Source organism: Thamnophis elegans, chromosome 10 (genome assembly GCF_009769535.1).
Source record: "Thamnophis elegans isolate rThaEle1 chromosome 10, rThaEle1.pri, whole genome shotgun sequence".
NCBI lineage: Eukaryota > Metazoa > Chordata > Lepidosauria > Squamata > Colubridae > Thamnophis > Thamnophis elegans.
In genome coordinates this window covers 32,705,753-32,722,730 of record NC_045550.1, presented here as the reverse complement: position 1 = coordinate 32,722,730, position 16,978 = coordinate 32,705,753, and the positions used below count along the sequence as shown (strand labels likewise).

The window sequence follows — 16,978 nt, the reverse complement described above, 5'->3', positions numbered from 1 at the left end:
GGGAAGAAAACTCAGTTGTGTAGTTGACTCTTATTTTAAGCTCCATTCCAGAAGCCTTTGAATGTTTACATTTCACTTTTATGCTTTACACCAAATTTGGAATATAACTGGTACTTGAAATGGAATTAACCCACTTTCACCACTGTATAACATCATCTTATAGAAAACTATGGAAGAAGAATCATTGGCTTTGATCAGTTTCATTCCATTCTTGTTCAAAACATCTAACTTAAAGGTTGTACATTGATGGCATAACCACTTTGAACACACTTCTATCAATTATTTCCAGTCACAATATTTAATTTCCTCTCTATTTTAAAGAGTAAAATTCAGGTCTTACTATTCTAATGATTATCTCCCTGTATTGGATGATTTATCAGAATACTTCCTTTGGATCATTACAGGATTTTGTAATCCTCCACTTAAGTTTTATATTTCTAAATTTGACTTTCATTTTAGTTGGAGATTTTAAATCCAAGTAAAATTCTGATGACAAATCTCTTTGCAACTCGGTTCACTTCAATCTTTATTATGGCTAGACACTAAAATAGAAATTAAAACATTAAAATAAAATAGAACAAAACATAATGGTTATTGGAATTAATGGGATCATCAATGGTAGCCAAAGTCTGCCTAACTTTACAGATAGTATAACAGAATTTAGCTATGTTCAGAGATGGTAATAACTACGTAGAAGAAATCAGAATTTATGTGATATTTTTCTGTGGTAAGGAGATGCGAGTCTGAGCACTTACAGAGGGTGCAATGTAACAGGATAAGAGCCATGGTTTGAATGATCCCTTGTACACACTGACACATTCTCTGCTCACATGGGACTTCCAGTATGATTGCCTTGTGGAGTGTTTTAATGTGCTCAAGTTTTTTTATTTTAACTTTCTAAATGTTTATGCTGATAAACATAAATATCATAAAAGCATGATAACATTTTTCAAACTTTGTTGGAAAAGGAAAGATGATAGAAAAATATGTTTACAATTTAGTTTATTTAAATAAAAATGAAATAAAATTGTTTTCGGAATTCACTGGGCTGTAGATTAATTAAAGCAGTGCAGGGTAGAGAGAATCCTAGAACAGGTAGCACTATCATTATCTTACAATTTCTTGATTTTAATAGCATTATCTTAACCCGGAATGCTAGCTTAGTAAAATCTAGCATGGTAGCTACGATCCAGGAAGAGTGATCTAACAGCATAGCTTGTGCCAACTTTGTGCTGTGGGAAGTTATCATCCAGCCCTCTCCCAGAAAAATGGAATATCCTAGGAAATATTGAAAAGGCAGAATATATCTCTGGATATGAAAAGAAAGAAACATGTTATAAAAGACAGAATAGTTGCCTGTGGCTTCCTGCCCATCCCCACTGTTAATGGGCCTTTAAGGGCAAGCTAGTCCACTTTACATAATAAAGACTTCTCCACTGCAGCTGCAGGAGGAAAGGATTAAGGAACTTTACCCAACTGACCACTAGGCATCTGAGAACTCAACCAAATCTGGATTCAAAACACAGCCTATGGAGTAGCCCCTGCATGGCCCCATGGGAGTCTGACAACCAATCAGAATACACTTCTTACACAGGAACAGGAAACAGAGAGATGGGACTGAACAGGTTATAAAAAGCCTAGCAAGCCCCTCCCTCAGCCCTTCTCTTCTCCACCAACATTGAAGCATGTGATCACCTTTTCTGTTCAGGGCTCAAGCCATGTGGCCCTGTCCAACAATAAACCATCTTTCCAAGCAGCCTCCATGTCTCCAATGTCTTTTTCCCCACATGGAGCTGAACCCAGAAGGACATTTCTTGCATCAATGCCTTCCAGAAAGACTAGAACTCTGGGGATTCAAGAAATAGTTCCAGCACAATCTAGAATCACCAGGTGATTGCAGTTTAAGTTCTGAATTTTGACACCTTAACCCAGTGTTTCTCAACCTCAGCAACTTTTGAAGATGTGTGGACTTCAATTCCCAGAATGCCCCAGCCTCATGCTTGGCCAATGCCTTAACCGTTCCTCAATGTTCCTGAAGCTGAATTGAGAATGAAAACTGATGTTATCTACTGACTTTCCAATTACATTTAAAAGTCTGGATGAGAGGGAAATCGAACACATTTCTATCTCCCCCCCCCCCCAATCGCCTTTCAATTGTGCCCAAAAAGCCGAGTGGATGGGGCAAGATATAGTTTCACTTTCAGACTCTCCCGAAGCACCCGCTATTTTAATACAAGCTTTAACCAGAATATTAACATTACCATATTAACTCCTCTCCCCCAATGTTTTAAAAAAAATCTTTAATATATTCGTTAAACTTTAAAACGGCAAGCGATTGTGTTTCTGGTGCCTCTTTTTTTATGAAAAGTTGTATTGTTTTAATTAAACAAAAACACACAAAAAAGGAATCATCCTCTTCGACAGCTACGACCGGATAGATTGAGAAGCTTCTGTTCTGAATCGGCGGAGTGGGTGGTGCACTTGAAAAGTGCCGATGCAGCGGTGCGAGGGGGAAATCGGGAAGCAGGGACGCCACTGACACCAGCACCTGATCGATTCGATCGACCTTAGGCGACCAGCCTTTAAACGAGCCCACGTGGCGCGTCGCTTCTTTTCCCGCAAAGACGGGGTGGAGCGAACAAGGCACCGCCTAGATCTGCCCGAGAGGGAAAAGTCGGCCCTGATCTGGTGCAAAAGTGAGTAGGGCGATGGCTGCTGTTTGCGAGGCGCACAGAAGAAGCTTCCGCCTGACGACACTCTTCCCTTCCTTTCCCTTCCCTACCGCCCTCGATCAGAATTCTCCTCCAGGTCCTGCGATTCCCGGGCTCCTCCCGCCCTAAACGCCTGATAGGATTTTCCCACGAAAAAAAACACGCATCGAGCTCTGCCTTGTCCCCCTCGTTTTGTCCCCTTTTCCTATTGAAGCCCTCGCAGTCGTGAAAAGAATAATAAATCCGATTGCAAGCCAATTCGAGGTCACAAAATAGCGTGCAAGTTTCGATATTTTCCAATTAGCAGGAAGAAAAGCTGGAAGATGTTCAAGCCAAATATCAAAGTTCGTTTGATGGACTTCAGCTAGCAGAATTCTCAGCCACAGAACTGCGAAGTGAAGCGCTCTAAACCAGTGGTCTCCAGCCTTGGCCACTTTAAGACTTGTGGACTTCAACTCCCAGAGTCTCTGGGAATTGAAGTCCACAGGTCTTAAAGTGGCCAAGGTTGGAGACCACTGCTCTAAAGCACCCGGAATTAATATATTATGTTTGGAAATTGTCAAGATTGGGAAACACTGTTAAACGGGTATTCATTTAACTCCGGTGTTAAATAAAGGGATGAAATAATTTGAAGATGGGCAAAGTGGGACTTACAAGGCTTCTCTGATTTAGTCTCTTCTATGGTCTGCCTGGAAGCAGAAAGAATGCCTGTGTGGAGTAGAATGGGAAGAAGATTTATGTTGGAGTCCCACTGCAATGCCCCGTTCAATGGCCTCTGAAATAATGGATGCCATATCTCGGGTGTAAGGCTGAGGCCGGAATGAGGGAATCCCCGAATTCTGAGAGAGGAGATCCGGTTCAGGAGTAAAGCTCCTGTCATCTCCCGATTCATCCCCACTGAGTGTGCCCCCCCCCCCCGCGCGCCCTTTCATCCCCTGATTGAATCAGGGAGGCCACCCAAAAAGCCCAGCTTCCTTGCCCATTTCTGAGGATATGTTGCACTTTGTACGTGCTTTGAAAAACAAGTTTTCATATTTATTTCTTGTATAGTAAAAACCTAATTTCAAATTCTGAACTGTATTTTGGATGAGGGCCATTAATGCCTGGGAGCACAAGCAATTATTCACAGCTTGTTAATGTAATTATACTTTATTGAAAATTATTTTCTCCTACATAGCAGTGTAGAAATAAACAAGGCTGGTGACGTCAGTTGTGATTGATTTTTAGTCCCTGATCCAACCTAGATTAGCTTAGCAAATTGCTGTCATGTGATCCTATCCATGACTATGACTTTCTAAACATTTTAAATGGTCTTCATTTTTTTTAAAAAAGGGAAAATGTAATGGGAGGTTTTTTTTGGGAAAGAGGGATTCCATCCAGTTATTGTTTGTGTTTCAGGTTGGTTATGGCTATTTCCAGCCTTGTCTGGCCATGCCTATTTCAATACATGGGGACTGTGCCCAGGTTGGTTACCAGATGCCAGAGAAAAACTAGGAGCATATGGAATAGGACTGCCACTCTATCCAGAATCGAGAAGAAAGCCACACAACCATTGAAGACACTTCTGCTCTTACCTTCTCTCCAGTGGAGCATCAGCAACATAGCGAAGAGAAATCTGCACACCAGCCAGCTTCATCTCCAGGAAGTAATGCTCACGTGTGAACGGTATGGGGTAGAGAGGCTGCCCTTTGCCCATATTTCTGATTCTGATTTAACTTTCTTTGAGCACCTTTTGCCTGGGAGAGTCATTACTGATGCAGAGGAACTCAAACTTTTCAATGTGGACTGGCTAAAGTCTGTGAGAGGTAAATCATTTTAAATGTTTTGTTACATTTCTAGAGTTGCCATCCTGATAAAGCAGTTCTACAAACAGCATAGGACAGGTCAAAGCATTATTTAAGGATAAATCTGGCATTGAAGAGGGAGAATTGTACTACATAGGAGTATCCATACTGTAATACCAACTAAATTGCATTGGGAAGCTTATCTTTATTCTGGGTTGTTGTTGTTTGCAGCTAAGAAATAAATGATGGGAAAATGGGAGGTTGGGTGGGTTAATTTCCTCCCCCATCTAACCCCAATGCATGCAGGGTTGGGTAATTGGACCAGTCATACTTGTAATAGAATTCTCTCATCTTATTTCCATTGCAGGCTGCAGTACAGTACTGCTAAAGCCACGGACAACAATGGAAGTATCTCAGATTCTCAAGTAAACATGTTTCTTTGAACATAGTGCACAGTGTTAGAAATTGTTATTCAGAAGAACGTGCCTTATTTCTGTATTGTCCACAGACATATGAAGAACAGAGTACAGAATGAAGTAAAACAGCCACATCCTGTTACATTTTTGAAGAGTAGTTCAGGAGTTAGGATTGTAGTTTTAAAGAAGAGTCTTCTTTCCATCTCTCTCTCTCTTCCCCTTCTCTCCTCCTCCCTCCCTCCCCCCCCTCTCTCGTATTTAGATCTTCTCATAGTCAATAGGGTGGTTCATCAATTAAGATGAACAAGTAATTTTTATGTGGGAACACAGAACAATTCTCTATACTTTTCAGTTGACTCAATCTTTGTCTAAAAAGAGAAACTGAGACAACACTAAGAATCACCAGAGTATACTCCATATCAGCCTTGTGTTTTTAAGAAGACATTAACTTTAAAACAGATTTTTAAAAATGCTGTCAAAATTGTGCTTCCAGACAGATGGATTTTTGTAGGTTACTTCCAGACTCAGCATGCATTTGTTTAATCCCCTCCCACAGACAAACGATTTTTATAGAAGATTCAAATATTGTTGACTATAATCTTTCAAAAATTTCCCAACACTTCTATCTTTTTCTTACTACTGTAGCCTTTCCACGAAAAGTAGAAATATAATGATATCTTTTCACTGGAAGCACTATCAGCCTTTGGTCAGGAAGCCTCTATACATCTATAGTGTATAGAACCATCTACAGTCAAAGGGAATTATGCATGTCAACTTTCCTAGAAAACAGATGCAGATTCTCCTAGGACATATTTATACATCCATGTATGCAAGCATTTGAAGAAGCAGTATCAATTAAATAGCTACCAAATGCTGACAGTCATTACTACAAATGTGCATGAATGCTGGCAATACAGGTAGTTCTCAACATACAATACGATTGGGGCCAGAATTTTTGTTAGTAAGCAGGGTGGTTGTTAAGTAGTCACACTTGATTTTGCAACCTTTTTGATATAATTGTTAATCACTAGTAGTTAACTGAATCACATGGTTATGAAGCAAATCTGGCTTCTTCCCTTAATCTTGCTTCTCAAAAGGGTGGGAAGGTCCCAAATGGCAAATCACATGATCCCAGGACATTGCAACCATTGTAAATACATGCTGGTTGTCAAATGCCTGAATTTTGATGACATGACCATGGGGATGACTTGATGATCTTAAGTACAAGAATTTGTGGTCAATTGCTTTTTTTCAGTGCTGTTATGACTTTGAATGGTCCTTTCAACAAATGGTTGTAAGGTGAAAAATTCATTTCCTGAATTTTGGATGAACTCCCACTGCTAGCCATTCCCATGTGTTAATATAGGAATCATACCTACTTTCTGACTAGAAGCCAGAAAGTTTACTCTGACTTGATTGGGGAGACCTAAAGTATTGTATTTTTCAGACTATAGTATAAGACGCACCATAATTTCAGAGAGGAAAAGAAGAAGAAGAAATCGTTTTTGCCCTCCCCGGCCCCTAGGAGCACTCTGCAGGCCTCCCAAACCCTCTAGATTTTGCGAAAAATGGGATGCGTGGGGCAGGGTTGAGGAGGCCAAAAATGGCCGTATTCGGGGTATAAGATGCACCAACATTTCCACCCTCTTTGGGGTGGTGGTGGTGGTGGAGTGCGTATTATATTCCAAAAAGTATGGTAATAGTGTCATGGATGCAGCATTTTTAACTTCTAAAACAATTTTTAAAAAATTTCTTTTCAGGTACTGCAATGAGAAGAACTTGGCTGTGAATCCTCAGGGAGGCAATACTGGTCTTGTTGGTGGCAGTGTTCCTGTCTTTGATGAGATCATTCTTTCTACAGGACTTATGAACCAGATCATCAGTTTTGACCATATTTCTGGTAAATTCTTGTCAAGGCTTGGGCGGGGAGGTGGGGCAAGTCTGGTGGCTTAACAGAATTGTCTTTTCAGGGAAGATGGTTCCCAGACTTATAAAGCATAATAAAAGTATTCTCTCCCCCCACGAGAGGGGGGGGATCCAAATACCGGATAGAGAAATGCTTTTAAACACTTTTGTCCTCAGTCATATCTTTGAAGATTTCAAAGTGTTCTGTGGTTTAAGAAAGGATCTTGCATATATAACGTGTTTCCCTGAAAATAAGACAGAGCTGGGCCAGGGCATTGTGAGGCTGGGAGGCGCGCGAGCGGGAGCAGAACAGCCACTCACTCAACCCTCCTCTCCAGCCATGCAGAGCGCCATTCACTGGCATTTTGAAGGCGCTAAGCCACAAGAGCCGGGTGGTGGCAAACTGGTGCTCATGCGGCTTGGCAATACCCCTAGGTCAGTGAATGGCACTGTGCCCGGCTGGAAAGGGGGTTTGCCGGGTGGCTGCTCATGACCGTGGTTGCTTCATGGCTGCTATGCTGTGCTGCTGCGACAGCACAACACAGCCGTTCGCCCCTGAGGCTTGCGCGGCTCTTTAGGAGCCCGCTTGCAAGAGAGCAGCCGCCCGGTAACCCCCCTCTTCAGCTGGGCACAGCACCGCTCACCAACCTAGGGTATCCCAAAGGTGCCAAGCAACGTGATCACCTTTGCACCCACCCCCCCCGGTTCCCACAGCTTGGCACCTTTGGGATACTGCTAGGTTGGTGAGCGGCGCTCTGCCTGGCCGGAGGTGGGAGGTTGTCCAGGGGGCTTATATGCAGGGGAGTGCTTATATTTTTGTCCACCAGAAAAATGTGGCAGGACAGTTTCAGGACAAGTCATATTTTTGGGGAAACACGGTAAGTCGCCTGACTACTGCAAGGAAGGTTAGTTGAAGAGTTAGAAGACCTACTCAAGGTTATCCAACTGAGTTCAAACCACACCTTTAAATTTAATTCCTTTTCTTGTTATACTGCTATATTGAGCCATAAAATCACTAGAGCCTGGGTTAGGCAGCATGCTAAATGAAAACAAATGGGCCAAGTTAAATTAATTGAGTTTAGCCAGTCGTGAAGATGCCGTTGCTAGATCTTTGATTGCTAATTGTATCCCACGAATCCAACCAGCTTGTTTTATGCCTGAATTGAGAGAAAGCTGTTCCATTAGAAAGATATTTATCTGACATTACTATGATTTGATACTTATGCCTCAGGAATCCTGATTTCCCAGGCAGGCTGCATTTTAGAGAACCTCAACCAATATTTGGAGCCAAAGGGCTTTGTCATGCCTCTTGACCTTGGAGCCAAGGGCAGTTGCCATATTGGAGGAAATATAGCTACAAATGCAGGGGGCTTGCGCCTCCTAAGGTATGGGTCCCTTCGAGGGACAGTTCTTGGATTGGAAGTGGTAAGTTGAAATTCAGAAAAGCACTTTCTGTTTTTTTAAAAAAATATTTAAAATTAATATTCTCTACCATTCCTTTTATTCTATTTCAAAGATACTACTACCATTTGTTCCTTTTTTTTTTTTTTACAAAAATGTAACTTAGAAACTACTGTTTCTCCAGTTAAGCCTGTGTAACCATCATAAACAAAATTTAAAATAAGAACATTGTATTGATTTATTTGAAATAAAGCTGATTCATTAATGATGGACCAAATGTTGTTCTCTTTCAGGTGCTGGCTGATGGCTCCATCCTTAACTGTTTGGCATCTCTGCGGAAAGACAATACTGGCTATGACTTGAAGCAGCTTTTCATTGGCTCAGAGGGGACTTTGGGGATGGTCACTGCGGTGTCCATCCTTTGTCCACGGAAATCAAATGCTGTGAATCTGGCATTTCTTGGTGCGAGTCATTCCTATCTCTTGTTTTTAGTGCGTTTTTTGTACTTCCAGGTGTTGTGCAGGAAGAGTGCATTTGAGGTAGCAGTTAGTTTATCAAGGCTACTTTCTTATATTTAGGTTTTGTAACCATTTGTTGTGATCACCAGTGTTAGTAATGAAAATGGAGAAAATAATTTATGCCACTACCAAACTCTTTTTTACTATTGGCATGGAAGCCACAGGCAGATGTGAGAAATCAGGGCATCCTGAAATAATAGCTGGATATGAAATATAATTATCATGAATCTTGTCTAATTTGTAGATGCCACCTCAAAACTGTTGTCAGTGGCAAATCACAGCTCTCATGTAAAATGAAACAAACGAATTCCTCACTCATACCTAACTACAACAAAATCACATCTGGCTATCTCCTTTTTCTCCTCTGCCTTTATGAGTTCTCTTCACTACACCTCTATTCCATATCTGGGGCAGCTTTAAGTTGTTCTTAGCTGTGCTGATTTTGAAGTAACATTTTCCTCCTTATTTTGACATAGTTTTTGCCATGTATACAACATAATGTATTATGCCCACTGATCTGTTGGTGGTGCAGTCGAATGGCTTCTAAGGGATGAGTTCAACCTGGGATCTATTGGTCCTATTAGTTTTGGTGCCCTTTAGGGCCTGACTACTGTCTTCTGGGTCTTCTGATTTGGGTAATGGGTAAGTCTGGTTCTTTAAAATCAGGCCGTTGCCCAATACCTACAATATCTCCAAGCTATTCCTGGTTGCAAAACTTAAATCAGCTGGAATAGCTGTTGAAAGGTCGCAGGATGCGGGCAATGCATGATGATGTTGGGAAGAGAGAAGATTTTGCTCTGCTGTTTCATAGTGTGTCTTTTCCCACACCTGTACAGCTGTTGTCTGGGATACTTTTGAAGATGACTTTAGTACTTTTTTTGGAATAGCACACATCTCAGCAAAGAGTCATATTCCCTCTGAAACCCTTACAAAACACTTGGACTAAATAAAGCAAATGTCAGAATTCATTTTCTCCTCAGCCACCGGGACCAGAGGTTTTGTCTTTCAGGCTTGTGCTAGAGCCCATTCTTAAGGAACTTCTCTATGTTCCCTGAGGGTAAGCTCCAACAGAAGTCCAAAAGCTCAGGAAACAAAACCTCTGGTGACCGACTCAGATTGGATCCTGCAACATTATCCTGGGAAACATATAATTCATCTTCATTCATGAAAGCTAGGGGAATGGACTAATTTCTGCCTTTCGTGCACACACTAAATGAGAACAATTAAATTTCTATTATCTACTTTAGTTTTATAAAAATGACTGTCAGTTTCATTCTCTTTTGTTAATCTTGGAGTGATGGTAGAATGAATGAAGGTAGCAATTACATATTTAAAGCAAAAGAAAGAATAGATATGAAAAGTTCCAGTGCTTTCCCTACCATTTTTTAAATTTTGTTTGTGTGCCTTCTTACTTATTTTCTGTGATTTTTTTGCTTCCACCTTAAAGCTTGCCCAAGTTTCTCTCAGGTCCTGAGAACCTTCATAATGTGCAAGGATATGCTGGGAGAAATTCTGTCTGCTTATGAGTTCATGGACAATGGATGCATGAAGTTGGTAGAGAGGCATCTGAAACTGAGCAATCCAGTAACAGGTACCAGCTGCTCCACAAATGGATTCCCATTACTAGTTCTATGTACTTTTGCTTAAATAATCTGATGACTGGCTTTAAATGTACTAGATACATTTGTACGTAATTTGCTGCCCTGTTATCTAAATTAATTTAGGTCTTCAATATATTTTGCTCATAGTTACATGATGATGTAGGTATTGTGATCTGTGCATGAGAATATTTATTGGTTTTTTTAAAAAAAAATCCTTATTAAACCTATGATTTTAACAAAACTTCAATATCATGGTTTGAGGGGAAAGCTATTTCTCTGCTATTTTCTGTAATTTATAGTTTAAGTTAGTGTAGAACAGTTAAGAGAATTAGGAGGGAGTTTATCATCTCTGGGAATACAGTTAAGTAAAACTTGATTTTGGACAAATTCATTTATTAAAAGCATCTCTCTATAGATACTATACATTATTTCACATGCTTTCGAAATGTGATTTGCCATTGTTCTGGACTTTCTTCTTCATTCTGCTAATTGAGGCCAGAAATTCTCAAAATCCTGATTCACTCCATAAGGATTGTATTAATCATTGTTCATGATGTTGGCTAAAATATAAGGGTCATTGGTGTTATAGAATTACAGAAGATAATTTGGCAAAACATGTAGTGAATAAAGAGGATGATCTTTATGAAGAGAAAGAAGTTCCATTCTCAAAACAATGTGTTGAAAGTAGGATAATTTGAGCTTGATTGTTTATGCCTTGAGTAAGATCTTTGGGTTGATTTATTTGATGATCCATTTGTTGTTTTCTAGGCTATGCACAATATCCTCAAGTGTCTTCATCCACACCAAAGTTCAAAAACATCAATATCTTCCTATCCTGATTTTTTTTTTAAGTCCAACTTTTGCTTCCTTAAAATGTCATTGGGAATAAATACCATGGCTAGCATGATTCTAATCTTTGTAGTATAGACTAGTATTTCCCAATCTTGGCAATTTTAAGATATATGGACTTCAATTCCCAGAATTCCCTAGCCCACATCATGGTATTTAAATATCTTCTCCAAAGTTTTCATGGCTGCTCTACCAAGTGCTTGTGTGGGGTGTATTTCTTGACTGCTAGTTCCTTTATGGAGATGGTTGATCCTAAAAGGCAGAACTACTCATACTTCAGTATCTTTATTGTTAATTCTAGGGCTGGTTGTTGTATCTACTGTCATTAATTTAGTCTTCCTTATATTTAATTTTAGTCCTATTTTTCCACTGTACTCTTTGACTTTAGCTGGGCAGTTGGGATTACTTGCACACTTGGGTGTCCCTGCTGGGAATATGTATTATTAGCATATATTCCTGACATTCTTTGCTCATCCCTCCCAGGAACATTCCATCACTATAACAGGACTTTGGGTGTGGGTGTGGGTATCTGTGTGTATGTGTGTCCCAACTCTATATTATTCAATTTTCATAATCCTAGAAAATTTGACTTAATTTTTACATGCAAAATCTCATAACTTCAGTAGATGTAGATGTCTGAAACTGCATGACTCTTTAATTCTGCTTTTTGTAAACCTAGAAAGTCCTTTTTATGTGTTAATTGAGACTTCAGGCTCCAATTCTACTCACGATGAGGAAAAACTCAGCCATTTCCTGGAACATGTAATGGGCTCAGATTTGGTGGTAGATGGAACTCTGGCCTCAGAAGGAAAAAAGATAAAGGTAATTTTTCTTTCTTTCTTACCAACAGGTTTGGTTTGGATTCAAACATGATTTAAATTTGAAACATGATTTAAATTTGAAACATGTTTCAATAGGCAGCTATTGGCCATCAAACAATACATTGTAAGTCAGTTGGAGTTAGAGTCTTAGAGAACTGTCTAGATTATCTTACAGTTATCTGAATGTTATTTCCAAATGTCCAATAAAATCAGGAAGAGTAGATGCATTTTGGGTCCCATCCCAAAGGTGCTTTTTCAAGAGACAACTGGATTTTCTGTTTTTTTCTTTGAAGACGTCCCACTTCTCATCCAAGAAGTTTCTTCACCTCTGAAGAAGCTTTTTGAATGAGAAGCAAAATGTCTTAAAAGAAAAACCAGAACATCCAGTTGCCTCTTGAAAAAACACCTTTGGGGCAACCATGACCCGAATGATTGAGCATCTCCATAGACATTTGGGTCCCATCGCTGAAAGAGAATCATCTTATAGGACCTAGGAATGTGACTACTCTGCTGCAGAACTTACCCTCAATATGTGGGTCTTGAGTGATCACCAGTACCCATCTACAATCCTCAGAACCCCCCAGAATGAGTGAGTCTAAAATTTACATATTTTGCATTTTAAGGACTCCGTATCATTACCATCATCCCCTAAACCCTCAGGGAAGACAGAAGATCAGAGTGCAGTTTCTAGGTTTAAAATGTCGTCCCATCTTTGCTTCTAGTCTAATGTTTTATACAAGAATGCTTCTAAACCCCTTGTCAGTCCCATATACTGTATATACTCGAGTATAAGCCTAGTTTTTCAGCCCACTTTTTGGGCTGAAAAAAGCCGCCTCGGCTTATAATCGAGTCAGTGAAAAATTTGCCCGAAATGGAGGAGAAAAAGGGGCGGGGCCATGCCGCTGGGTGACACTCGTGAATGGCCCAGTGCCCCTGTGAGTTTCCCCTCCCTCTGTGTCAGTTTGCCGCGCAGCGCGCACCGCACCATCCCCCCTCCTCACGTTCTAATGTAATGCAGGGCTGTCTTACGATTCCCCTTCCTCCCCCTCCTGCCGCTCTGCAACGATGTCCACCTCCTCCTTGTTATGGCAAGCAGCCACATAGCGATGTCCCACCTCCTCTGGTACAGTGATCCAATGATAGGAATCACTGTGCCGTGTGTCATAGGAGGCGGGACATCGCTCCCGCGGCTGCACGGGACATCATCATCACAGCGGGACATCAGCATCATCAGGTGAGTGAAGTATTTCATTGAATACACCGCTAGTTTACTGTTTTTCTTTGAAATAAATATTCAAAAACATTATTGGTATCTATTTTTATTTTTGAAATTTACCGGTAGCTGCTGCATTTCCCACCCTAGGCTTATACTCGAGTCAATAACTTTTCCAGTTTTTTGTGGTAAAATTAGGTGCCTCGGCTTATATTCGGGTCGGCCTATACTCGAGTATATACGGTATGTGTTAGACAATTTAAAATTTCATTTGGAAATATCCCCAGAGTTAGAAAAAAAGACAAAGATAACTTGAGTGGGCAGAATGCATTTTGGGTCTAAAGGAGATGAGAGCTTTTTTTATCAGATTGCCTTTTAGTAAATGAGGGTTTAGGGGCCAGGCCACATATAGAATGGCCCATATTTTGTGAATAAGCAATTGCCTTTCTTTATAGAAGGCATGTCAGCCATATTGGAATAGTGTACAGATGATGCTTTTAATTCCAAAATGCACCTCTTATCCCTGATTTATACAAGAGAACTTTTGGGCCCAAATCCTTCAGTGCTGATGTTTTCTATGCAAGCATTGCTGCTCAATGTGCACATCTAAATAAATGTAATGTATGTTACGTATTATTTGGTCTTTTTAAACTGTTCTTCATTTTAAAAAAAATTCTGAGGCAGGATACAACAGAAGAATCCAATAAAAATTATACAGCATTCAGAAATGAGAACAACACAAAGACACAGTTAACTTTTGTAAATCATACATTCTTTAAGAATGTCAATGTGGTATTGTTTCCTCTAAACAATATATTTGGTCAACTACAGGCATTATGGGCTTTACGGGAACGGATCACAGAAGCCCTGACATGTGATGGAGTTGTTTATAAATACGACATTTCACTCCCTGTGGAAAAACTCTATGATCTTGTGACTGACATGAAAGTACGGCTGGGTACAGCTGCTAAGAATGTGGTTGGCTATGGACATCTAGGTGAGTTCCACTATGCTAGTAAAAACTTCCTTAATTATGAATTGCAATGTGTTGTTGGCTTACCATTTCCACCATCTCCAGTTAACTGCAAAAGAGTATGAAAATTGTTTCCTTTTAATAAAAAAAAATATTATTTCATATCACAGTTAAGGAATAAGTAAAGTATTGTCTACTTTCTCTTTTGAAACCAGTTGTTATTTCTGGTTTGCTCTGACAGGAGATGGAAACCTGCACCTGAATGTCACAGCAGAGTCATACAGTCATTCTCTCCTGGATGCCATTGAGCCATATGTGTATGAATGGGTTTCACAATATTATGGAAGCATCAGTGCCGAGCATGGCCTGGGTTTCAAGAAGAAACATTACATCCACTACAGTAAGCCAAAAGAGGCCATTCTTCTCATGCAGCAGTTCAAGGTTATGTTAGATCCTAAAGGAATTTTAAACCCTTATAAAACATTACCGTCAAAGGCTGAATAATGATTCTTTTGGAAGTTTTAATTGATTGCTTGAAGTATGGCGTAGCAAGTCTTTTTGTAAATAAACTCTGAAGCCAGAGCCAGTTTGAACTGAACTGAATTGAACTGGATTCATTTCCCAGTATTATCTACCACAGTTTTATTTTTTGGGTTCTGAATGAAAACATTGGCAGCTTCAGAAATACTATTTCCTATGGATCCTCTCCTCTTGTCTTCAAGGGCTGTTTCTTGAAAACAAACCGGAATAAGAGAACTGTAGGCCTTCAGTTCAACCACAGCTCTGTCCTGTCTCAATATGATATAGAGAAGTAGGGGTCATGTAGTACAATAGCATTCAGAAGGTCCAAATTATCCATCCCATGGTTTTTTAATGGCATAAATGCTGTAAAAATTAAACAAAATTTTATCCCTTTGTAAAACAATCCAGTATGAATGTTCATTTATATCCTGATATCACAAACATCTATACGACATTTTCTTTCTTGTTTTCAAATAGTTTGATTCAGTACACAAAGCTTCAAACATTTTATATACGGAGTCTAAATCATGCAGAAGCTAACAGGAAAAGCCCACTGCCTGATTAGTAGAACACATTAAACACAGACATAGAACATGTTAATGTAACTAATGTATGTGTTAAATAATAAATAAATAGAGCAAATAAAATCCTGCAAGGATGAAATATGCTTCTTATGACATGCTTATCTATTATCCAAAAGACACCCATGGACATGTTGTAACTGATTCAAAGAAGACCAAAGAAAGATGGGGAAAGTATATTGAAATACTATACAGTAGAGATGCCAACATCAAAGATACATTGGAAGACATTCCCTACTCACAAGTATATCTAGTACTGGAAAAATGAACTTAGATAAGTACTCCAGTCATTGCCAAGTTGGCAAGCTAAACAAATTGATAAAATCCCTACAGAAACATGTCTAACAACAAAAGACAAATTAGAAAATTCTCAGTTAATAAATATTTAACCAACTAGTCCAGGGGTGTCAAACCCGCGGGCTAGGTGTGCCCACCCCCGGTTTAGCGAAGGAGGGGAAAGTTGTAATACCTTACGTGACAACAACGTGTTGTCACGAGTTTGACACCCCTTAACTAGCCAAACAGAGGAACAGTGAATAGATTAAAGAGGTAAATCTACAGAAAAACTTAACACTGTGCAAAGTATTAAACAAAATAAAAATTAGGAACATTGTCACTCTATACAAAATAGGAAATAACAAATAGTGTTTAAGCTGGCTTTAGAAAAGGCAGGGAAACACAAAACATTGCTGATGTACACTAGATAATTGAGTAAGTGAAAGGAAGAACTCACTAAATTGATTATAGACATTACTGAATTCAGAAGGCCTTTGATTCTGTCAGTCATGTCACATTGGAATGTGCTTTAAAAAAGAATCTAGAATATCTCCTTGTCTCATCAAAATCTACAAAGAAGTTAGGAAACCACAGTCTTGAGAGAACATGGCAAAGTGTGAGAAAAGAATGAGACTCTCCCTGAATATATAAGGGAAATTGATTGGAAGAAGTTAATTTTTTTTTAAATTGGAGGAAGACTTTTCATTAATTTCCAATGTTAATAACATTACTCTTTTTTTTCCCTTTTAGTATATTTTATTTTCATTTTCATATACTCACATATATACACCATACAGTATTAAACAGTAATTGCATCAATTCCTCTTGTCGACAATGCCCCAGAAAATAAAAGCCCAATATACCTCTTCCATTCTCCATACACCTCTTTCTTCCACCACCCTCCAACTTTCTATCTTCCCTCCATCATCCCCCTCTACCCTACTTCCCCTCGCCCTCTACCACTCCTCTCTCCAGATCCGCTCCCCGCCTTCCCTTTCGCCTTTCCCCCCACCCTCTCTCCCATCCCTCTCTACCCATCTTTCTTCTTTCCTACTCCTCCTCCCCTCGGTGTATTTCCACTATATGTTAATGTATTTGGCTTATCCTATTTTTAAAGAAAAATTAGAGAAAAACAGTATACATGTGAAGTCACATTGCATTGAGATCTAACACATCGTGTCTAGCCTAATGTATATCTCGACCCCCCTCCTCCTCCCCTCCCCGACTTCCCAGAACCCATACACGGTATAGATTTTTAACAAACACAGTCTAAAATCTATTGAGAAAAAAATAAAGAAATTAATAACATCTCTACATTGATCTTAGCTTCTTCTTGCTAAGCTAACTTTAAACAATTTAAATCATTCCTGATCTTAAGCATAGGCTAACTGGAATTTCTTGGTCATT

At 39.6% G+C, this 16,978-nt stretch overlaps 1 protein-coding gene across 3 annotated transcripts; it reads left to right on the top strand.

Moving 5' to 3' along the window:
- Window positions 1-2,558: 2,558 nt before the first annotated feature.
- On the top strand, window positions 2,559-15,377 carry D2HGDH (D-2-hydroxyglutarate dehydrogenase). 3 transcript variants are annotated; one of them, XM_032224999.1, is made up of 10 exons: window positions 2,559-2,696; window positions 4,110-4,516; window positions 4,863-4,920; window positions 6,672-6,811; window positions 8,048-8,241; window positions 8,511-8,679; window positions 10,183-10,326; window positions 11,865-12,007; window positions 14,051-14,216; window positions 14,434-15,377. In XM_032224999.1, the coding sequence occupies exons 2-10, from the start codon at window positions 4,117-4,119 to the stop codon at window positions 14,694-14,696; spliced, it is 1,677 nt and encodes a 558-aa protein (XP_032080890.1). In that variant the 5' UTR covers window positions 2,559-2,696; window positions 4,110-4,116; the 3' UTR covers window positions 14,697-15,377. The 3 variants fall into 3 exon arrangements, with proteins under 3 accessions (XP_032080890.1, XP_032080889.1, XP_032080891.1); XM_032224998.1 differs by lacking the exon at window positions 2,559-2,696 and adding an exon at window positions 3,205-3,297; XM_032225000.1 differs by lacking the exons at window positions 2,559-2,696; window positions 4,863-4,920 and having other exon boundaries at window positions 4,431-4,516.
- The last annotated feature ends 1,601 nt before the right edge of the window (window positions 15,378-16,978 follow it).